The following is a 23564-nucleotide window of genomic DNA, read 5'->3' as shown; positions in this document are numbered from 1 at the left end:
ATATATTAGTACGTGATTAATTAAATTTTAATTATTTTAAATTTGAGAATATATTTATTTGATATTTAAAGTAGCTTATACATGCAAAATTCTTATACACAAATGCTAACGAGCTAAAAACTCTCAGAAAAAGAACGTGGCCTATGTTCTCGCGTGGCAGGTGGATTAAAACGTGGCGGCTTTGGACGGAGAGGGACGCGCGCGCCACCGGGAGCTCGAAACGTGTCCAGCCTATTCCCCCACCTAAACAAAGTACTCGTCCACCCACGCGACACGGCGCCTTTTCCTTCCAGCACCTCTCTCTCTCTCTCTCTTCCCACCTACGCATACACAAGGCACACAGCAGAAATGAATCTTGTACGACCGAGCCGTACGTTTTGTGTCCGACCGAGTCGTGCAACCAATCACTGAACTTGTGTACTATTATGTGGGTCCAAACAAACAATATATATGGTTATACATACACTAGACGGATGGATGGATCGGACGTATAGACCGAGTCATGCAACCAATCACTGGACTTGTTTACTACCATGTGGGTCCAGACAAACAGCATATATACTTATACGTCCGACCTATCCATCCGACTAATGTATGTATAAGCATATATCCTGTTTGTCTGGACCCACATGGTAGTAAACAAGTTTAGTGATTGGTTGTATGACTCGATTAGACACAAATCGTGGCTAGGTCGTACGTATATCAAGATACCAGCAGAAATACTATAGTACTCCTTCCCTAGCCTCTACTAGTCCTCTGAATCCTGCATTGCTGCGGCCATAGTGTCAATCCTCTGATGAATTCTGAAGGGAGTTGTCAATTCTGGGCTCGTGCCGCTCTCATGATCTCATCCGATCCGGTCGTATACCCACCCCCCATCTGCTGGCTTTTGGTGGTCGCCACTCAGAACATGACACGCAGTAGTACAAACGCTGAAGCTCTGGCACGAGAAGGAAAATACGGGGTGGATTGGCTGTGTTCGACGGCCATTCTTTCCCACCCACATCTCTCGTTTTTTTTCCTAAACGATACGATTTTATTTTAAAATAATTATAGAAACATTGCTTTAAAATAATATTAACCATTCACTAATGACTTGTTCTGTCTGGTATTAGGTGTACGAGGGATTAACTCCCAACCTCAATAGCACAACATGACCGCACACGTAAATGGAGGGATATATTAATATTAGTAAACAACTTAAATAATAAATTAATATGGGTTTTAAATCAACTTTTCCGTAGAAGGTTTTTTTAAGTAAAACATATCGTTTATATAATTTGATATAATTTGAAAAGTGTGTGTATGTAAAATGAGTGACGAGAGGTTGGAAACATTCACATAAGAAAAGCAGGTGGGGATGCATCCTGGATATCCAGGCAGAATTAGAGATATTTTTCTAAGTGCTCTTCTAAAAAATCCCTGTACAGCATGTGTTTTTTACATGACATTGTGATTTATTAAGATTGGAGATATCTTCCATTTAAAAAAATGTTTGTAAACTAAAAAAATCTTTTAGAAACCACTTATTATATGAAATGTACAACCGAGATTTGTTTAGCTATATAAAAACATTGGTTTGTAGAATACAGTTTCATTCTCTCCATCGCAAAATGTTATTATTTTGTTGTCCAGGTTCATAGTTAGTAATAATTACATTTCCAAACGGGGGATTATAAGATTTTTGAGGATATTGTTTAAGATAATAAAGTCAAATGATGGAACCCACAATTTATGTTCTTTCATCTATATCACATATACATTATAGTCTCTTCTCTCGACCAGTCGACCTTAATCTGGGGCACACGGAGAAAAAAAAAACTCTACTCACTTGGGTTCAGATAACACATGCATGTTGCAAAAGCATAAATATATTCTTTTATTTCCTATGCTCTAGCTATAGGGCTTATTCTGTTTGGAGGAATTTTAATACATAGAAATAGGAAACGTAAAGAAATATAAATGAATGCACACATCAATCTATTGGAATTTTTCCGAGAGGTTTGAGTGGACAAAAACTTTCATATGTTTTCTCTCTACAATTTATAGAAAAGAAAAAAAAATCCCTTTGATTTTCTTGTACGACATTCCTACATACTCCTTTATTTTTTCTTCAAACCGAATAGGCGTTAAGATTGCCCATAGCAATATTCCTTCTTGACACCTCTCCCGATACCTAAAGGTAGAAAAAAATACTTTATTTCTTAAAGTCAGTTTTCATGCACATTATGTTTCCTAAAAGCAAGTTTAATAGTATAGCTCACTGCTTATTATTAGTCAATATTAAAGCTAATATGTATACTAGATTAGCTATAAGATCATCTTTATTTTCTTCATCCTCTCTCTTTCTCTCACTATGAATTTAATGCATATTTCTTGGAGCTTGTGTGTAGTTAGCTCTTGCATGAGAGCCAATACACCCCACTTTTGTTTATCTCTCTCTTCCACATAAGCATATAACTTGCTTATAGCCCACTATTATCCTTGCTCTAAGCTTTGAATAGCCTTCAGTTTTGTGTGGGTCAGATTATTTCGGTTTAATCTACACAAATGCGCAACTAGATTTTTTTCCTAGCTTTGCTAAACATTATACATTTTGAAAATTCAAATGCATTTTTATACGTCAGTTGTCTTCAATTTTGAAAGTTAGCAACTTCATTATTTTTTAACAAAGTATAGTAATGCAAACATGCATATATTGGGTCTAATGAGAAACAAATTGTTTTTTCATTTAAAATAATTTTTTACAAATTATACTATTTGTTGTTTCTAGAAAAAAAATATTTCAGTCTTTAATGCTTTAGAAGATGCGTGATTTTTCATATGCCATTTGCTATTCTTTTATATGAACTACACGCCATCTTGGGCTTTTAATAGACGAAGATGTTAACTTTTCGAAAGATGTTTGAGCATTCATTTTATTTAAAAATTTTGTGTAAATGTGTGAAAATGTAAAGTAACTTTAATAATAAACCAAGTTATAGAAAATAATAATGATACAATGTTTTAAATAAGATAAATGATCAAACATGTGATAAAAAGTTATATAATTTATTAAAACCCAGAGATATATTTACATTGCATCCCGTAGGGTAGATTGTACATTGTAACATGAATGCTATTTTTCTAATCATTAGAAGTGAATTGCTTGTAATTATCCATTTATAAATAGCTTTATTTTGAAACAAAGGATGGACTTTCCTACTTCATCCATCCCAAAATATAAGGTGTGCACATGTATCAAGAAAGTATGTGAAAATGATTGAGAGATATTATGATGTTAAGGAAAAAAATTAAGTGAAGAAATTAAATGAATAATAATTATGATTAGTTGAGGAAAGGGGTAAATAAAAAAATAAATTTGTTTCAAGACAAAGGTACTAAAAATAGCTTTAGACCCTGTTTAGATGGGACTAAAACTTTTAATTCTCTATCACATTGGATGTTTGGACACTAATTATAAATATTAAACGTAGACTATTAATAAAACACATCCATAATCTTGGACTAATTCACGAGACAAATCTATTAAGCCTAATTAATCCATGATTAGCATATGTGATGCTACAGTAAATATTCTCTAACTATGGATTAATTAGGCTTAAAAATTTGTCTCGTAAATTAGCTTTAATTTATGTAATTAGTTTTGTAAGTAGTCTATATTTAATACTCTAAATTAGTGTCTAAATATAGAGGCTAAAGTTAAGTCCCTGAATCCAAACACCACCTTATTTTTTATTTTTTAGGACGGAGGTAATACAAGATTGCTAGTTTGACTACTCTCTGGTTAAAAAGCCCAATCTAGAATAAGGTGTAACATTATAATCTCATTCTAGGTTGTTTTTTTTACATTAGGTTGTTTTTTGTTTTTAAGGAAGAAGAAACACATCTGACGGTGTGAGGCAGCAGCCGATGTTCTCACAGAAAAAAAAAAGGAAGAGAAGAACCGGCGGAGGCCCAATCGGTAGCCTTATAAGTCTCGCAGCACAAAATGGGCCGCTACTTACTATAAGAATGTACGGGCCGAAAAAGCCCAGTTCGTCCCTCGTGCCGCCGCTCTCCGGGCCGAAAAAGCCCAGCTCGTCCCTCGTGGGCCCACTCCGCCGCTCTCCTCTCCGTCAAGACGGTTGGCGTTTGTTCGGCAGCCGGCGGTTGTCACGGTGGGACCCACTTGCAAGTCGAATGGGAAATGGGAAAAAAAAATCTCTCACATCCGACTGACTCCGAGAAGTCCGGTGACGAGAGAGATCGAGAGGAGAACACTCGCCTTAGCTCTTCTTCTTCTCCCTTCTCTAAGGGGAGTTGCGGCTCCGGCGGGCGCGCGACGAGAGGATCGCCGAAGAGGTTGGTCGCGCCCCCCCCCCGGCGCAAAATCGCTCCGATCGATTCCATTTCACCCCGATTTCTGCTTCGGATTCCGGTCTGTTGGTTCCCCCGCTTGAACTCGCAGGAATGGTGGGATTGGGGGTTTCGAGGGGGCGCGGGGGTTAGTAGTCCCAGGGTTTAGTGGAGATGCGGTGCTGAGGGTCGGAGGATGCTGTGGCGGGGGCGGTTGAATCGCGTTGCGGCGGAATCAACAGCTTGGTGCGGCGTGGTAGCATTGTTCTGTGTTGGCTGGGGATAGGTGCAGGGTGGTTTTCAGTGGAATCACGTATTCAAGGCTTTTTTTATATATAAAAAAACGTGGTCATGGAATCAATATTATCAGCACTTTGTAGAGTCTATGCCGAATCTTTTGTTGCTTTTGGAAGAATATATGATGTCAGTTGTTAGTGATTTTGCACTGAGGTGACTGGTTGAATTAGGAAAGGTCTAAGCTGCCTGCTATGAGGTAGGCAAGAAGGCTGCATGAATGATGAATCAGTCAATATCAGATCACTCTTGCTGGCTATTTGGTCCCAACTTTTACTAGTTAGATAATGTCTTAACGAATGCTTCCATGTGTAATCTATTTGCCATAGTAACAGGGCACTAACCAATCACTTTAGCTGCAACTTTAGGGTTTATTATGTTTCCATGGCTTGATGGTAACATTGTCAAACTGATCCTTCGTGTTGTGCAATATAAGCTGAACTGTTGCTACACCTCTCGGTTTATACTATATTAAAACCTTCAGTCCTTCGCAATTAACTGCTCTGTTATACATTGGGGAAAGTGGAGAAGAACTTTGATTAGGAATTTATTGCTTTCAGTTACTCGTGGTGCCTTTCAGAATCATGGCAAACAATATTCTGCATTTGACAGGCATAAATGCCCATCATATGTTGTTCTATGCTCACATATTGCTAATATGTTTATTTTGCTTTTGGAATCTTTTCAGTGCCCAGAACTGAGATTTTGAGTTTCTAATATCGATTTTCATTCCAAGGGAGAATTAATATACATATGAAACTCTGAGAAGGATGGGTTATGGCATGAGTAGGATGGAGGAGGAATACAGCGAGCATGAAGATCAGAATAATGGTGGATCTAATTCACAAGTGAATAATGAGTTCTTAAACACACATAATGATATTTTCCATATGACTCAAATAAGATCAGGACCTAGTGAAAGTCTTCGCAAGTCTATTGGTACAAGCAAAGATGTGATATCGACAACCAGGTTATTGTCTGGAAGGGAAATTAATTCTTCAGGAAATGGGAAGTTCTCTTCAGTTGATCGTGTGTTTCTTCTTGGTCGTTATCTTCCAGTTGATGGCCCTGAAATAGTGGACAGGATGGATTCCCGAGCTTATGTTTCACAGTTTTCTGCTGATGGATCTCTTTTTGTTGCTGGTTTTCAGGTATGCTGTCCTTCAACCAACAAAAGTGAAGGCTTTATTAGGCTCAAGTAAGTAGAGTGTTAATTAGTTTTACTTGCTTCTAATATTTTTTCTTTTATTTCCATTATCAGGGAAGCCACATAAGAATATATGATGTTGATAAAGGTTGGAAAGTACATAGGGACATTCATGCTAGAAGTTTGAGATGGACCATTAGTGACGCATCACTTTCCCCTGATCAACAGTTTCTTGTAAGTTTCTGGCACTTAAACAATGAGCTCTTCATTTCTCTTTAGTCTCTCTATAGATTGTCCTAACTTAGTTCAGTCTTCAAACATGTGTTACACTGTAATGCAGTTCTTTTTCAGCTGATGTCAATCTCTTCCACTGTTTTTCCTGATTGATATATGGATTTAGATGTGTTTACCCATTTACAACAGCACTAGTGGGGTTGATCATTAACTTCTGGGTATTGGGAATGGAAACATGATGCTACTGGGAGATGATGTAAAGGAAAATTTGACATTTCCGTGCGGTATTCCAAAGTTTTGGTTGGTCTGGAAGGCGTTATAAAACTGTAGCTATCTGCCAGAGCTCGTTCTGACATAAACAGTATAATCATAGCAAGTACTGCGTCAGTCCCAAAATATAGCAAGTGTGTCCAGATGCATAGCTAAAACTTGCTATATTTTGGGACGGAGGGAATAGCAAAGAAGGAGTGCACCGTGTTTATTTTCTCTTGGTACAATATTGTTGAGAGAAAAATTCCATATGCCTCCTCTGTCCTTCCCCTTGTAGCATGCCCAAAAGTTCCCGTTTTCTGGGTATAATATGTTCAAAATTCCATTTCTGACGTTTTGAGAATATTCTATATTTTTTCAGATTTTAAAAACGTTTTTCAATTTCCTTAACGTTAGAAGTAGTGACCAATAATATTTAATCAACACTCTAAAATATTCTGTTTAAATTCAAGGTATTGTTTGGAAAATTTATTTTTCTCCATTTTTTTAGTTAAATTCGTATCTTTAACTATTAAAAACAGATGGGATTTTTTGGATTTTTGGGCATACGTGGGATCTGAGATATTCTCTGTGAAACATAAGATAGTGTTCTTTTGATGGGCCGGGTGTGTTGTGACAACTGGCCACCCTTTTGGTGTGTATCCAAACAAATGGTCAATAGCAACACTGTCTTGTAGCCAATTTTGACATCAAATGATTAGTAAAATCCATTTGATAAGGAAAAATTGGGTACATGTTAAAATATTTTTTGTGGCATTTGGTATGACTATAACTCTGTAAGGTGCTGCAAAGAAGTGCTGGTGTTTGTGGTATTTGCAGCTACTTGCTGTATCCTCACACCCATTAGAAGAACCCTTTTTACAGAGATAGAGAAGACATTTTTAGCTTTTAGAGTCTCGAGCAATGCCCTGTCGCAATATTTTCCTCATATGAATGTGCACTTTATATGAAGTTCAGTTTAGTTTACTGGGTAGCTGAGCTGCTGCCTCAAATGTTGTTATTACGGTATTTCTTTATGTCTTTGCTTGCTACACCTTGTCTTTTCCTCGATTATAATCCAGTGGGGACTGTGAACAACTAACCAGCGAGATATGTTATAGTTTTCATTCAATCCTTGGTCCTTTCAGGACATTAGATCACATAATTCTGTATGATGGTTTCTGCATCTCTTACAGATCTATAGAAAATACATGCTAGTCAATTCTTTCTGCTGTATTTATTTATCTAGCCTTCCGCTTATCATTCTCTGTTTACATTGATGTGTAAGGTTGTTATTTTTGACCTATCATTCTTTTAAACTGCAGGTCTACTCCAGTCTAGCACCGATTATCCATATCGTCAATGTTGGGACTGCTGCAAAACAATCATATGCTAATATCACTGTGAGTGATCATCAGGATTTGCACTTCATTACCAGCAGATGCATTCATTCGAACATGCATAGATGCATAGTGGCCTTCAAAAGAAAAAAAGGAGATGCAGAGCTGTCTGTTTTGTACTTTCCTATGCCTAATTTTATGACATATGACCATCCTGTGTAATGAGCAATCACTAATACCACTAAGGCCATCTTATACTCACACTCCAATTTAAAGATCCACAGTTGATTTATACTTCATACATCTTCCTTTGGGACATTCTTGATCGATTAGATTTGTTGCAGTATAAACATGTCCACTATACATTTGTATTATTTTCTTATAAATTCTTTGTTCTTTCATTTTCTGCAGGACATCCACGATGGACTAGATTTTTCACAGCATGAAGATGTCCGATATACATTTGGAATATTTTCTGTTAAATTCTCTTCTGATGGCCGAGAGCTTGTTGCTGGCAGTAACGATGATTCAATATATGTTTATGACCTTGTGGCAAACAAACTAACGTTGCGTTTGCCTGCTCATCATGTATGATAATTTGGTTGTTTTCATGGCTTGTATCTTTATTTAATCTTCTTAATCTATTTCTTAAGTTGGTTATGGGCTCTTTCCATATTTGATCTCTAATGTATTCCCCCCTACTTTTCCAGTCTGATGTCAACACAGTAGCATTTGCTGACGAAACTGGCCATCTCATATATTCTGGAAGTGATGATAATTTATGCAAGGTATCTTGATGTTGTAAATTATTTATTCTTTCTACAATAACATATTCATTGAACTGTTCTCATATTTTCACAGCAAATCTGAGCATGTGCCTTTTTTATGTTATCTTTAGCTGCAACTTGCAACCTCCATATATCTGAAAGACTGAAATTTCTGGTTCTAGATGATTTTTGTTTCATCCAGAGTAGCAAAGTATATGCCATAGTGCTGGTTGGTTTCAGTATCTGTACTACTTACTTTCATTGTTGCTCTCAAAAAATATACCTAAATAAAATGAGTTTAGGTTGGGTTAGATGTCAAAAGGACAAAAGAAAAAGTTGCTAATAAAAACCATTTTTTCATATTGCTGCTGTTCTAACTTTTGACCAAATCCCAGAGTGTTCCCAGATTGCAAGGTGCAATAATAGGATTAAGTTAAATCCTTGATATCTCTTCTTTTTGCTGGTAATCCTCCTGTGCACTGATACAAATGCATATCATTCTCCTGTTGTTAGTTACCAAAATTTCACCTGCAAAAGAGGTTTTACCACCCGACACAAGATGTTGCTAATATTGGCATATGACAATCACATAATATGTTTGCTGTCTAGGTTGTATGACAAGGACCAGGAAAACAGGAATATATGTAGAGGAATTTCCAAATTTGAAACTTTGGACACAACAAAAAAAGAGAGCCTGGAACGATGCACACAAGTTTCAGATGGAGTCTCTTTAAGTATTACCCTGTCTTCTCTCTTCTTTCGTTGGGTAAACTTATAGGGCCTGTTTAGCACATGGGTTATGAGAGGCAGGATTGGGATAGTGAAATGGGTAAAAGGGCATTAGGCAAACACCATTGTCTGAAATGAGGTGGAAAGAATGGATGGCTAGGATGCAATTTTACATTTTGATGGGTGGGATATCATTTCCCTATCATTGTTTGCAAAACGAGCCTATATAGTCAGCCATAAAACCATAATAGTTCTACATCCTCATTACTGTGAGAAATGGACTATTCCTGTAAGTTAATCAACTGTATTTATATACACGCCTTCTATCCTTCTTTGTATTGTCTCGAATAGTAGACAGGCTGTTACAAAATGTTTCTCAGGGACAAAAGTAAAAGGTATCCAACATTCACAAACGCCGTGAGGATGGCTGAATAATTAATGCATGGTTTGGATTACTCTGCCTGTTCATGTAGCTTGATAGTTTTGAGAAAGTACTTTTAAAAAAAATCATTTAGAGGTATTGTGTTAATTATCTTTTTTTAATCTGGTACTGTGTTAATGATCTTGGTTTTCTGCAGGTCTGGGATAGGCGATGTTTATCCACAGAAGAACCTGCTGGAGTTTTGACTGGGCATTTGCATGGCATTACTCATATTGATAGCCGTGGAGATGGTCGGTGTTTCATATCAAATGGAAAAGACCAAGCTATCAAAATGTGGGACATCAGGAAAATGACATCCAATGCTGATAGGTAGGTGTTGAGCTATCAACATAAAACGTAAATAAAATTTTAGTTATGAAGACAGGAATTTTACCAATCTTATTGTTTCATGCAGTTATGAAGACAGAACCTCAAATTGGGACTATAGATATTCAAGATATCCACAACAGTATAAGCAACTAAAGCATCCCCATGATCAGTCAATAGCTACATACCGGGGCCATTCAGTTCTTCGTACATTGATCCGTTGCTATTTTTCTCCTGCATATAGGTAACTTCATGATTCTCGGTTCTGATATGTCATATGAAGGATTTTGTATTAGTCAAACTATGTAAAGTAGTAAGTGCTAATGTCCCTTTATGTTTTTTTTTGTTTCTACAGCACAGGACAGAAGTACATATATACAGGATCCTATGATTCTAGTGTTTGTATCTACGATGTGGTATGTCTCTTTTCAACTTTCATGACAGCAATCTACAGATTGCACTGCGCTTGCTATACTCAAGCACCTTTCTTGGATGAATTTTCCTGTTGATTTTTTTTCGATCTTCTTCAAGGAAGTCTGATTCTATTTTTTTAATGCTTGCGTAGTTGCGTACTTGTATATGTGTGTGATTTTTTCTACATGCAAATTGGGAAAATCTGAAATGGCAATAGGCAAACACCATTGTCTGAATATGTAAATAAAACTATCAACCAGATTCTGCATTGTGCATTTGTGCCACATATATTTCTCCCCCTAAAAACATCACTCCAACAAGGTGTTTTTTTTTCCGCCAAAGCCAAAATGACTCTTTTGCCTTTCCCAGAACCTGAAGACTGCATCCAAATATGTAAGATCTCAGCCAGTTTGGCCAATTCCAGGCTTGTAATAGTTCACATGGTGGTACTGGTATCCTTGACTTGCATATCTCACTGCATGATCTGTTCTGGCTAGTGCCTTCAATCAAAGCGAAAAATAATATAACTATTTTGGGTGTTCGGGCTATAGGAAACAAACCTTGTATTTATGTCATAGATTGTATACAGCATCGGTTCATATGACTGACCACATATACGCTGACTCGTTCCTCTAGTGGACAAATGTAATACCATGACCAATTGGCCTATTCGTTCTTTTAGCAATGTAATTAGTCTAGTACCAGCAGGCAGTTGTTGTGCACTTATGCTAGCTTGAGAGTTGTATATGATCTTTGGATAACCTCCAATACCGAATTAGATCATTCCTTTTTTTCTCGAACACGCAAGAGAATTGCATGTAATTTGATTAATCATGTTATGCAAAAAGGAAATGGTATGGGTTACAAATCCATGATGTTACAAAATGCCAGCCCAATTGTTTTGCTTTGCAATGCGTTTTGCTCAAACAGCCTAGGTTTTTTCGCCAGGCCGGTGGAAACCGGCCGAAGTTTATTAAGGGAAAAGAAGGGTTTTTAAACAGCTGTTACAACAGCCTTTGGTAGGGCAAAGTCCCTGATGGCTGGCATGCAGCAGCGTTAGAGTAGGGGAAGATGGGAAAGATATTGGGAGCCTCATTGGTTGGCCTCATAAGTCAAAACAAAAGCCAAAATTTAAATTTTCTAACTTGAATTTGAAATTGATTTTAAGATATTTTCAACGTAATTTTTTACACTAACTTTTAAGTCGCTACGAACAAATATGTAAAAGTTTTATCGATAAATTAATATTTATTTGCAAATAAACTGTTTTGATTTATTAGAGAATATGGACAACTGGTGATGCTCCCAATTACATGCCATCTTTTAAAGAGTAGTTGGATCTGTGACAGTGCAAAAAAATTAAATTCATTCCGTACACTGAAAACCTATTCTACCACAGAATAGGCGACAAAAAGTGTACCGTTGTCCTCCCTTCACCATAAGTATTCTTTTGACAATTTCTTTGTCCATATTGTTACTTCAGTAACATAAGGATTCTTCAGACAATTTCTTTCATCTTGTTACTTCAATTAGTATTTCGAAAGGCTCATATTGCACTATCTTGTTCCATGTTCAGGTGAGCGGATCACAAGTTGCAAAACTCAAAGGATATCATCAGCTGGCAATTCGAGACTGCAGTTGGCATCCCTTCGTCCCTATGCTTGTCAGCTCATCCTGGGACGGCCGGGTTGCCAAGTGGTCCAGGTCTTCCTGTCAGCAAGAAGAGACTACTGATCTCGATTGATTCGGTGCTTGCGATCTTCCATTAGCATATATGCAGATAATGGCACGAAACAAATGGGTTTAAACAGATTACACAGTTTGGCTAGATATTAGATATATTGTGAAGAAGATGGCGCGTCGTAAAAAATGGATACTCGTAGTCAGAGTCATGCGCTCGTCCGGGAATACACAGAGTTTTCTTTGGTTGTCTGTACAGCGTTTCCCTTGGTGGAACTTTACATGTGGTCCGTATACATGTCAATCTGTATATGTCACTGATTTATGGAGCATGAGCTGGGAGTTAATTTGATCCGTGCAGGAGCGGAGTAAATTTGCTTTCACAATCTACATAAATTTGTAATGCAATTTCCAAAGATCCAAGAAATAGCAGTACAGATCTGCCAACATGGGCAGGATCAGGAGCAGATGACGATCGAAAGAACGGTGTTGTCACACGCAACCAGACGTGAGGTGAGAACAGATCAAATGCCGGCATATGCCGATGCCTACTTCTTCCCGCCGCTCTTTCCCTTGGCGCCGGCGCCGCCGTTGCCGCCCTGCCCGGTGGCCTGCGCCGCCTTCCTGGCCGCCTTCTCCTGCAGCGCCTTCGCGTCCCTCTCGCGGCGCTGCTCCGGCGTGAGCCCGTCGTCGCGCCCCTTCACAACCGGCTTCCGCGCCTGCGCCCTCTGCCTGTCCCGCTCCCTCTGGTCGCCGCGTGCGCACCCTCCTCAGGTCAAGGACAACACAGTACGAGCAGTGCAATCCACAGATCCAAAAAAACATCACACGAACACGCGCGGTAAAAAAACAGAAAAGAAATGAAAAATAAATTCCTTAAACTCTACTACAGACCAAAGAAGGAACATAATAACTCCTTAAAATAGAAAAATAGTGAGAAAAAAAAACATTTTGTTGTGGCGAAGGATATGAGTCATAGCGGTGAAATTATAAGAGGTCGCAAGAGCGTGGGGGACGAGACGGTGGCAAGGAGGAAAGAAATGGAGGAAGAAGTATCTAGAAGCAGCGGGCGGCTGCTGTTGACAAACTTTTGTGTCGTGAGGCCGAGACGGGCGGAGCGCTCGGGTGCCCGGGATTTATGCAGGGGAGAGATCCGCGGCCGAGTCTGTTTCCAGAAGCGTCCACCCGTTCTGGAACCTTCCCAACACCGTAAAAGAGAAAAAGAAAAAAAAAAAAAGGAAAAAACGGAAACGGGACCGGCTGGCACCGTCCGTTCCAGCGTGCGCGCGACGCGATCCCGCCGGAAGCATGGAAGAATCCGGGGCGGCGCCGCTGTCGGGCCGCGCAGTAGCGTCACGGCCTCACGGGTGGAATAAGTCCACTTTGACTCCCTTAAAAGTGACCCGAATCTAATCCATGATCCTAAACCGCAAAACCGGATATCTCGACCCCCGAACTATTGAAACCGGTGCAATTTGACTCTCTGGGTGGTTTTGGAGGGTGGTTTCACTGACATGGTGTTGACGTGGCGGTGTTGACCTAATCTGTGTGATTGACGTGGCGCTTATGTGGCATTTGAATTAAAAAGTATACGTGGGACCCGTTTGTTATTCACACACATAAAAAAATGTGGGGCCCACTGACCTCTCTCTCTTTCTTCTTCCTCCTCTCTTCGTCCCTTCTCTCTTTCTTTCTCTTTCTCTTCTCTCCCCTTCGGCCGACCGCGGGGAGCATGGGCTGGAGCGGCGGCAGGCGGGGGCCAGAGTGGTGGCGGCCGGCGGGAGCTGAAGCGGCGGCGGCTACGTGCAGCTCTCTGGCGAGATACCTTCCCAGATCGGCGCAATGCGGAAGCTCAGCTTGCTCCACCTCGACAACAACTAGCTCACGAGTCAAACTTGAGCTCCCGACGGCAGCGGCGCGGCCGGTGAACCCCATCGAGCTCGATGTCAGCTGCCCGTCCGTGGAAAGGGAGGAAGGCGGCGGTGAGATGGGGACCGGCAAAACTACTCGAGCTCGAGCTACGAGCCTGACGTGCACACGACAGAGTAACGTACCGAGGAAGGCGGCGGGGAAGACAAGGAGAGGTGATGGAGGGCGAACCGGAAGACGAGTCAACGGCGATGGAGTTGGTCGAGTCGGGTGGTGATTGTTGGGTTTAGTCCCACATCGGTAATTGATGGTGGGGGAGCACGACTTAAAAGGTGGGGACGGTCCTCACCCATCAGACTAGTCTTTTGGGTTGTGTAGGCTCAGGACCTAAAGTTGTGGCTCCGGTTGGGCCTGTGGTGGAGCAGGCCCAATGTGACCTGGGTGGCCCATAGTTGATGGGTCGGACTACGTACTCTAACAAGTGGTATCAGAGCCCAAGGTTTGAAACCCGGAACAATTTCCATGGGTCATATGGTGGAGAGGCCAGGTAACAAGTCTTCGATGTCACATGGGTTGATGTGACGGGGGAGATTGTTGGTTGATGTGACGGGGGAGATTGTTGGGCCTGAGGCCAGGTAACAAGTCTTCGGGGTCACATGGGTTGATGTGACGGGGGAGATTGTTGGGTTTAGCCCCACATTGGTAATTGATGGTGGGGGAACACGACTTAAAAGGTGGGGGCGGTCCTCACCCATCAGACTAGTCTTTTGGGTTGTGTAGGCTCAGGACAAGTCTTCGGGGTCACATGGGTTGATGTGATGGGGGAGATTGTTGGGTTTAGCCCCACATCGGTAATTGAGGGTGGGGGAACACGACTTAAAAGGTGGGGGCGGTCCTTACCCATCAGACTAGTCTTTTGGGTTGTGTAGGCCCAGGACCTAAAGTTGTGGCTCCGGTTGAACCTGTGGTGGAGCAGGCCCAATATGACCTAGGTGGCCCATGGTTGATGGGCCGAGCTGCGTACTCTAACAGTGATGCGTCGAGCAGCACGACCCCCGACGGCGAGGTCGACCTCAAGTTGTGCGCCTGCTGGCTGTGGCTGCTACCAGCCTGCCACCGATGCTCGCTCGGACACTCGCTCACATGGGAGCTCAACGAACTCAGTGCCATAGAGAGGAAGGCGAGGGACAAAAACCTAGAAACTATTCACTTGAGACGTACGACACAACAGAGCAAACACGAGGTCCAGCCATCATCGATGGTGACATGTTGTTCATGACACCCAGCGATGGCAACCACGCTCGCCGATGAGAACCAAAACTAACCGCAAATACTTTTGCCATATATATGTCGGCTACATCGTCGCCGCCGTCAGGGTGCTCATCTTTGTGCGTGACCCGGTGCTCGCGCCTCCTCAAGTCCTACTTCGTCGAGCCCGCCGCCTCGCCCTCCGCCGCCACGGCCTCCTCCCCTTCGTCACACGCCTCCCCGCGCACCCCACCGTCACAGGGGGCAGCTTCCATGCCGCACACTCCAGCGCTCGCCCGCCCGCCGCCGCCGCCGTTGCCGCTGTCGCCGCCCCTGCCCATTGATTGCGACACGAGAGAGAATGTGAAAAGAAAAGGGGAGAGAAAGAGAGAGAAAGGAGAAAGAAGAAGAGAGAGAGAGGGGATGACATGCGGGTCCCATAGATATATTTTTTAAGTCTAATGCCACGTAAGCTCCACGTGGGACGAAGACTAGGTCAACATTGCCACATCAGCAAAACCGCCCTCCAAAACCGCTGAGGGAGTCAAATTGTGCTGGTTTCAATAATTCAGGGAGTCATCTTATCCGGTTTTGCGGTTGAGGGTTACGGATTAGATTCGAGTCACTTTTAAGGGAGTCAAAGTGGACTTATTCCCTCACGGGTCGCGCGAAGAATGGTGGGTTGGGCTGTTCGGCCTGTCAGCTCCGAGGCCTTATACGGAGGGAATAAGTTCACATTGGGTCCCTCTATTTGTCGCCCAGTCCGATTTTCGTCCCTCGGTCGCAAAACCGGGTATGACGGGTCCCCTAACTTACAAAACCGTGCAAAAGATATCCCTCGGCAGTATTATGCTCGGTTTTGAAAGACGTGGCTCCCTTTGACTAGGTCCTTATCCCACATGGTATTGATGTGGTGCTTACGTGGCAATTGGATCCCGGGAAAATAATAATAAGACATGGGACCCACATGTCAGCTACACAAAAATAATAAGAAAAGGTGGGGCCCATGTGGTCCCACATGTCAGCCCCCTCTTATCTCTATCCCCCTATCTCTCCCTTACAAAACGGCGAGTGGCAGCGCAGAGGGGGGCGGTGGGCGGAGCGGCACGCAGCGGCCGGGCGAGGAGAGAGGCGGCGGCGGTGGCCGGGCGAGAGGAGGGGCCGCTCGCGGCAGCCGGGCGAGGAGGGAGGCGGTGGGCGGAGCGGCACAGCGGCCGGGCGAGGAGGGAGGCGGCGCTCGGCAACCGGGCGAGGAGGGGCGGCGCTATTCTGCTGGGCATCGCGGGCGAAGCGGCCGACGGCGTGGAGCCCATGCTCGCCAGTGACCTCCTCCCGCGCACCGCCGACTCCCGCCGACTGCCGACCCCCACTCCTCTCCCTCCCTCCCATCGGTCGGCGCGCGCGAGAACCACTCGCAAGAACCACGGCGGCGATGGTGCTCCACAACTTCTCGGCGGAGGGCGTCGTCGCGTTCGGAGGCGGCGGCGTGGCCGTGAGGGAGAGGAGGAAGTTAACGACGATGGCCTTCTGTGCCAGCTTGAACTTCCCGTACCACACGACGGTGACGAGAATGTCGCCCCGGAGCACGGCGCCACTGTGGTAGGAGATCTCGTCGCCGACGTGGCTCTTCAGCAGCGCGGGCACCCTCCGTGCGGCCATGGACACCCCTACCTGCAAGCTCATGACGAGCAGCGCGGACGGGCGAGGACAGGACGGACGCGAATTCTGGGCAGAGCGTCGTCGTCGTCGTCATCGTTATCTTCGGAGACACCGCAGTGGTCGTCGTCGTGCTCCACCCGCCACCCCTCCGCTCCACCCGCCGCTCGCCGCCCCTCTGCACCGCCCCCCGCCGCTCACCATTGTCAGGGGAGAGAGAGGGGGATAGAGATAAGAGGAAGGAGAGATGATGGAGAGAGAGGGGATAGAGAGATGGTAGTGATGATGACAGGTGGGGTCCATGTGGGCCCCACCATTTTTTTTATTATTGTGTGTGTGAAACTGACATATGGGTCCCATAGGTTTTATTATTTTTCGGTTCAATTTGCCATCTAAGCGCCACATCAATGCCACGTGAGATGAAGGCCAAGTCAAATTAGCCACGTAGGGGCCACCTCAGCCAAAACCAGGTTAAATACTGCCGATGGATTCTATTTAAACGGTTTCGTAAGTTGAGGGACCTATCGTACCCGGTTTTGCGATCAAGTGACGAAAATCAGACTGAGCGACAAATAGAGGGACCCAAAGTGAACTTATTCCTATACGGAGGCCTCTCGATTGGATCGGTGGGTGCGCCAGAAAGAACCTGGATAGCGGGTGCTGGGCTTGGGCCTTGCCCATGCGATCGGTAGGCCATGGCCGACGGATCAACAGACTACTGAGGTTTGGAAACTATTACTGCTAGTTCAGCTCTAGAAGTCTAGTAGTACTACTCCGTACAAAGCAAAAGCTACCAGCCAAATTGCCTTTCTTTTCACATGAGCCACAGCCACGTCCTCTTCTCCGACGACAAAACCTGCTTTTGCACATACCGCTCAATTCTAAAATTCTATCATCCGTCAGCGAGTATAATAGAGGGATATAAGAAGACTGATATGGTGTTTGGATGCAGGACTAAACTTTAGTCCCTATTATATCGGGCGAATTTAGAGTATTAAACATAGGCTACTTATAAAACTAATTACATAAATGAGAGCTAATTCGCGTGATAAATTTTTTAAGCCTAATTAATTCATAATTAGCGCATGTTTACTATAGCATCACATAGGCTAATCATGGATTAATTAGGCTCAATAGATTCGTCTCGCGAATTAGTCCAGGGTTATAGAATGGGTTTTATTAATAGTCTACGCTTAATATTTATAATTAGTGTCCAAACATCTGATGTGATAGGGACTAAAAAGTTTTAGTCCCATCTAAACAGGGTTTGAATGTTGAGGTGGATGAGAAAGGAGAGGAGATAGATGAGAAGCCGGCTGTAAGTTTACAGCCGGCTTAGACACTATAACCAAGAAAATCTATGAGACAGACATGTGGACCATATATTTATAGTGAAGAGTTAACCACTGTATAAGTGAGCTGAGAGATAGGCTATAAAAATCTATACAGTAAGCAGCTGGCTGTATTATTATTCTGTCTCTCAGTCACTGGCGCGGAAGAAGGGATTGCAATTTGCAAAGCTAGAAACCGAACAAACAGTCAAAACTCAAAAGAGCCAGGAATGGAAAGACCAGTGGGCGTCACGCTTTCGGAACAACCACGCACTTCACAGGCAGAAAAGAGGAAAGCCGAGGTAAGGTCGCTCGCTCGCTCGTCGGGGCGGCGTGATGAATGATCTCGATGGCAGTTTGTAGTAGTAGTACCACATTTTTGCCCAAGCTAATTGCAGCGACACTCACCGCCTTTCGCCGTGCTGCGTCACTGTCATGTGGGGACAAACTGACATGCCGCTGCCAAACATGTACAATTATCCGCTTTGCATGTGCCATGGCCCACATGGCGGTGAAACGGGGCCCCCACAGGATGTAGGGGAAGAAGAGTGCTTTGGATCATGTTGAGTTGTTATCACCTCTTTACAGTTTATAGCGAGTACTCCGGCCGAGTAGTCATTCGTTACATGCGTGTTGGGGTGGCAAGGTAAAGAAAGCATCACTAACATGAAACATGACGATGTGAAAAGAAGAGAGGAAAAAAAGAAAGTGAAACAGAGAATTAAATGGCCATCGCGCAGTCACGCTCGCCGCACCACGGCTAATGAAGAGAGAGAGAGAGAGAGAGACTTTACCATCGCGCCCGTGTCACGATGAGCCCTTTTATTTCTCGTACGTACCAGTACGTGTACCATCCAAGCCTTCAAGGCCTCGAGGGGATACGTATCGCGTACGAGTTACACCGACAGCCCGGCCGGTACACGTGGCAAAACATGATCTTACAATTCCGACAAAAAAAAACTCACGAAAACACTATCAAACTTTGATAAAATCGTAAACTAGATACATTCAACGTTATCGAAATTCGATAACATCAAAATATGATTTTTGCAACAAAGTGAACAACCCGCTTGTCTCCAACTCGAAACCACCGGAAGCCGAGCAGAGGACGGCTTCCGCCTCGCCGTGCGACGTCCTCCCCCTCTGCGTCGCGAATTTGCTGATCTCGCGCGATTTTTCCAACTGTTGCGTGCGGTTGCAGCTCCATTAAAAACCAGCGCTACCAACTCGCCACAAACCGAGTACGCAAGGACGCACGCACAAGGATCGCTCGTATCGCGTACTGACAGCGAAATTAAGGCGAGACGAGAGTTATGTTTCACTGTGCAAGACGAGTACTGTACACGCGAGAGGGTTTTAAGCCAGGGTTAGGACAGGGAGATGAACAGGGGAGGAGGAGGACGAATGAGAGAATGTGAAGGACATACGAAGGATCAGCTGCATGGAAATCATATCACGTAGAGTAGTTGTTAAAAAAAAAGAACTCCAATCAAGAAGGAACAACATGGCCTAATGATCGGTTGTATGCAAGTACTCTGGTCCTGCCAGTCTTGCAAATGCAGATAGGATGATTGTTCAGACTTCAGAAGGCCAGCAGATAGATTGATTAGTTAGTTCTCTGCTTTACGTAATGATTGTTCAGTGTGGGGAGTTGCATTGCTAATTCTTGGCTTTGCTTCTGTTTTTGTGATTGCGCCCTGAGCAATCATTCTACAAGCGTGTTATTCATCATCTACCGTTATGCTTTTTTTTCCCCCTGAAATAATCATAAAAATATGCTCATCCATAATATAGCCATTGTTTCTCTGACAAGAATGAACTGTGACGAGTAACTGTAACTAAAATGAAGCACAGCGAATGCTTGTGATACTATGCTTGCCCAATGGCAATGCGATATATAAATAACATCACAGATTTCTAACACCACCATCATCATGATCATCATCAGATACATCAATCGATCGTCGCCACCTCACATAACATCAAGAGCCAATGTTTTACTACTCACGCAACTATACAGCAGGGGACACAAAAGAACATACACCACCTAAACACAAAAAAAGGAGAAAGAAATTACGCCTATAAACCCAAGATTATTAAGGAACTTACTTCTTGTCTGTGACTATCTCCATCCATCTCCCCCCAACCAAAAAGAATAGTAATCCACATTGGAACGCTAGTAACTGGACAAATTAATCAAAGAATCGGAGACCGCCATTTGCAATCTCCTCCATTCTTTTCCGGTTTTCTTGAGCTTGGACGATCCGAGGCGATCCGGCAATGGCGTCGGCGTTGTGTTGCCAGCTTTGATTAGCCCCTCCACTCCGGGCACTGGTCGGCCGGCCGGGTGTTCGTCGAGCCGGCCTTGAGCGGGCACGGCGCGTACACCGGCGGCACCATGCAGTTGTACATGAGGCAGAGCGAGACGCTGGAGGGGAGCGACGACGCCGGCGAAATCTCGATGCCGGTGAGGAAGTTGTGCTGCAGGTACAGCACCTGGAGCCCGCCGGAGCCGACCAGCTCCTGCACCAACCGCGCCGGCACCTCGCCGGTGAACCGGTTGTTGTTCAGGTACAGCTGCCCGACGCCGGCGAGGAGCGGCGACACGGGGCCCCAGAAGCGGTTGTAGCTCAGGTCCACCACCTGGATCGTCACGTCGTTCGCCGGCTGGAGGAGGCCGGAGAAGAAGTTGCGCTGCAGCTGGAGCACGGACAGCGGCAATGTGAAGACGGACGCCGGGATTGGGCCGTCGAGCTGGTTCATGCTGAGGTCGAGGTAGTTGAGCCGAGTGAGCCGGGGGAGCACGGAGTCGACGGTGCCGGTGAGCCGGTTCGCCGAGAGCGAGAGGTACTGGAGCGTGCTCGGCAGGTTCGGCACGCCGCCGGAGAGGTCGTTGTGCTTGAGGTCGAGCCGGATGAGCGGCGACGAGTCCGGGAACGACGGGATGCCGCCGGTGAGATGGTTGTGGCAGAGGATGAGGTTGGTGATCGACGGCAGCGTGGCGATCGACGCCGGGATGGTGCCGGAGATTTGGTTGAAGCTGACGTCGAGCGTCCGGAGGTTGGACAGCCCGCCGAGGCCGTCCGGTATCTGGCCGGAGATGAGGTTCTTGCTGACGGCCAAGAATCGGAGGTTCCGGCACGAGCTGAGCGACTCCGGGAGCTCGCCTTCGACGCGCCCGGGCACGAGCGACAGCTCGGTGAGCGCGGACAGCCGCCCCAGCGCCTGGTCGAGCCGCCCGGACAGCCCCGGCGACCCCGCCCTCGGGTCGCCGAGCGCCAGCGCCGACACCTTGTTGCCGTCGCAGAACACCCCGGGGAACCCGCACGGGTCGGCCGTGAAGTCCCACGCTTCGAAGAACGACGAGCCAGGCATATCGTCGAGCGACCGCCGCACCGCCTGCAGCGCCAGGAAGTCGACGGGGTCAAGAATCCCCTCCGCCACCACCGCCCACAACACCACAATGACGCCCAGCCGCGCGAGCACCGCCATCATCCTCGTCCTCTGCCTCTCCCTCTCTCTGTCTCTTCTGCAGCAAGGAAGAACAATGAAAAGCACCGATCAACGCTCGTGGCGCGAGGTGAGAGGAGGTGGTGTGGGGAATCTTTTAAGCTTATGCGAAGGTGGCGCGCCTTCTTTAAAGCGCGCGAACGGCGTGGGTGGTGGCGGCGCTGGGCGTTGGCTGCTCCCGTGAGGGGAGGAAGTGAGCTCCGCTTCACTCTCTCTCTCTCTCTCTCTCTCTGATCACCTCGCTTTCTCGTGGACGAAGAAGCTGGAGGCGGTGCGTGAGCGCCTTTAATGGCGGGGGTGGTGGTGGGTGGGTGCGGGCACCGTACCACCGCCGCTCGCGCGCACACACGCCCCTGTACTGCAACCGCAACCGCAACAAGCCTTTGCCGAGAAGCTAGCTAGCCAGCCAGCCGCCGCGCGCTGCGCGGGAAGAAGAAAAATACTTAAGAAGCTAGCGTCGTGCGCCCGTGCGGGGGCGAGGAGAGGAGGAGTCGAGCTCAGATCTTGCGGCGGTGGCGCAATGATGGTGGCTTGGCGAGGAAGGACGGAGGTGGTGGTGGTGGAGACGATGTGGCGACACTAATCAATTCGCTCCTCTCTCTCCCCACAACCTCTCGCTGCTTTTGCTCTCTCTCTCTGCTGCTTCCTCTCTCGCGACGAACTCGCAGCAAGAACTCGCCCACTGCCCCCACTACTACTGAAGCACGACGCGGCCACCCTCCCCTCGCCTCATTGGCGGCGCTCGCGCATCCCTCCCGTTGAACCGATGGGTCTCCGATTTTTTTAGTGCCGACCCGCAAACGGCTAGTTCGTCCCTGAGGCTCGGTGTGGGTCCGAGGCCGTCCTACGGGAGGATGACATGTGGGGTCACGGTCTCACGTGGCAGTTGGGCGCCATCAATTCCACTGACCTCGGGTGCCGAGCCACCGGCTTTCCCCCCATGTAAAACCGAGAAACCATCGTTAGGCTGCCAGTGGGGCCAGCGAACCGTTGGGCCCGTGTGACAGTGGATCCGCCCGTGTGGGGCTCGTGGATCTACCGGGAGGCGTAAGGTGGGCCGGAACACGACGCGGGCGTAACGGGCTAGTGACCTGGTGACATGGTTAGCTGCACAGCCCACATCGGCCAGCGTGGTGGGTGCTCCGCCTACTAGGTAAAAAAGGGCACTGATGCGGTATGGAACTCGCGTAATCCTGGATTACCTTGCTGTTAATTTAGTCCTTTTACCCACTCCGTGACGAAACGAGAGTAGGATACGCAACAGCAGCTGATGGGACGCACGGCGTTTTGTAGCGTATGCAACGGTGGCAGTACAACGGATAGGGGACGAGTATTGGCTCGTACAAACCATCGAGCGCGAGCAACTGAATCTACCTGCACGGGTTCATGGCGAGAAAACTACGCAATCCGTTCGGTATCCTCTGTGATAAACATGGGCAGTTTATCCGGAGACAGTATGACATGGGAGGTCGCTTTCGACCGGATGACAGAGAGAGATCCTGAATAATTCGCGGGAAGCACATGCGAAAAAGTTACAGTCCGTATCGTCGGCTCTGTTTGTGCTTCCTTCAACTTCACCCAAAGGCCCACCCACCCACGTCGGCGAAAGTGGCAAACATGGACGAGGAGACTGGCACCGAATCACCAGGCCCACCTGTCAGCGGCGGTGAGTCGCCGAGCAAGCAAAAAGGAAAGTGGCTTTTGGTGTTACAGTGGTTCTCTTTTTTCTAGAGCCTGAAGTAGTTTGGACTTTGGTTGGTGGTCTGGATCATTTTTCACCCATCTAAAAAAGATCAAAATTTCATCTTCCATAGTTCCATTATTATTGTCTTGTTGGATAAACAGTTGGACTGATTGACCTGGACAGAATGTGGAGGACTTGTCAGACCGTGGGGCCTCGAAGCCAACGGTAAGAAACAAGTGGGCGTGTTGGGGCATTGCCGGCTTGTGAGCAGCACGGTGTCCGGTCGCTGCTTCGTGCGACGAGTTGTTTTTCCGGCCACGATGAGG

The 23564-nt window shown here is 45.6% G+C and overlaps 2 protein-coding genes across 4 annotated transcripts; one reads left to right on the top strand and one right to left on the bottom strand.

Moving 5' to 3' along the window:
- Positions 1–4185: 4185 nt before the first annotated feature.
- LOC127773855 (LEC14B protein-like) lies at positions 4186–12326 on the top strand. 2 transcript variants are annotated; one of them, XM_052300058.1, is made up of 10 exons: positions 4186–4344; positions 5321–5783; positions 5894–6013; positions 7588–7665; positions 8014–8190; positions 8313–8390; positions 9677–9849; positions 9935–10090; positions 10202–10262; positions 11837–12326. In XM_052300058.1, the coding sequence occupies exons 2-10, from the start codon at positions 5403–5405 to the stop codon at positions 12002–12004; spliced, it is 1392 nt and encodes a 463-aa protein (XP_052156018.1). In that variant the 5' UTR covers positions 4186–4344; positions 5321–5402; the 3' UTR covers positions 12005–12326. The 2 variants fall into 2 exon arrangements, with proteins under 2 accessions (XP_052156018.1, XP_052156019.1); XM_052300059.1 differs by lacking the exon at positions 4186–4344 and having other exon boundaries at positions 5454–5602; positions 5692–5783.
- Positions 12327–19973: 7647 nt separating this feature from the next.
- On the bottom strand, positions 19974–22305 carry LOC127774932 (LRR receptor-like serine/threonine-protein kinase ERECTA). 2 transcript variants are annotated; one of them, XM_052301221.1, is made up of 2 exons: positions 21677–22305; positions 19974–21573 (listed from the first exon to the last, which is right to left on the bottom strand). In XM_052301221.1, exon 2 carries the CDS (start codon positions 21537–21539, stop codon positions 20355–20357), a length of 1185 nt encoding a protein of 394 aa, XP_052157181.1. In that variant the 5' UTR covers positions 21540–21573; positions 21677–22305; the 3' UTR covers positions 19974–20354. The 2 variants fall into 2 exon arrangements, with proteins under 2 accessions (XP_052157181.1, XP_052157182.1); XM_052301222.1 differs by having other exon boundaries at positions 21793–22305.
- Between the last annotated feature and the right edge of the window lie 1259 nt (positions 22306–23564).

Source organism: Oryza glaberrima, chromosome 5 (genome assembly GCF_000147395.1).
Source record: "Oryza glaberrima chromosome 5, OglaRS2, whole genome shotgun sequence".
Lineage (NCBI taxonomy): Eukaryota > Viridiplantae > Streptophyta > Magnoliopsida > Poales > Poaceae > Oryza > Oryza glaberrima.
This window is presented reverse-complemented; position numbering and strand designations above follow the sequence as displayed.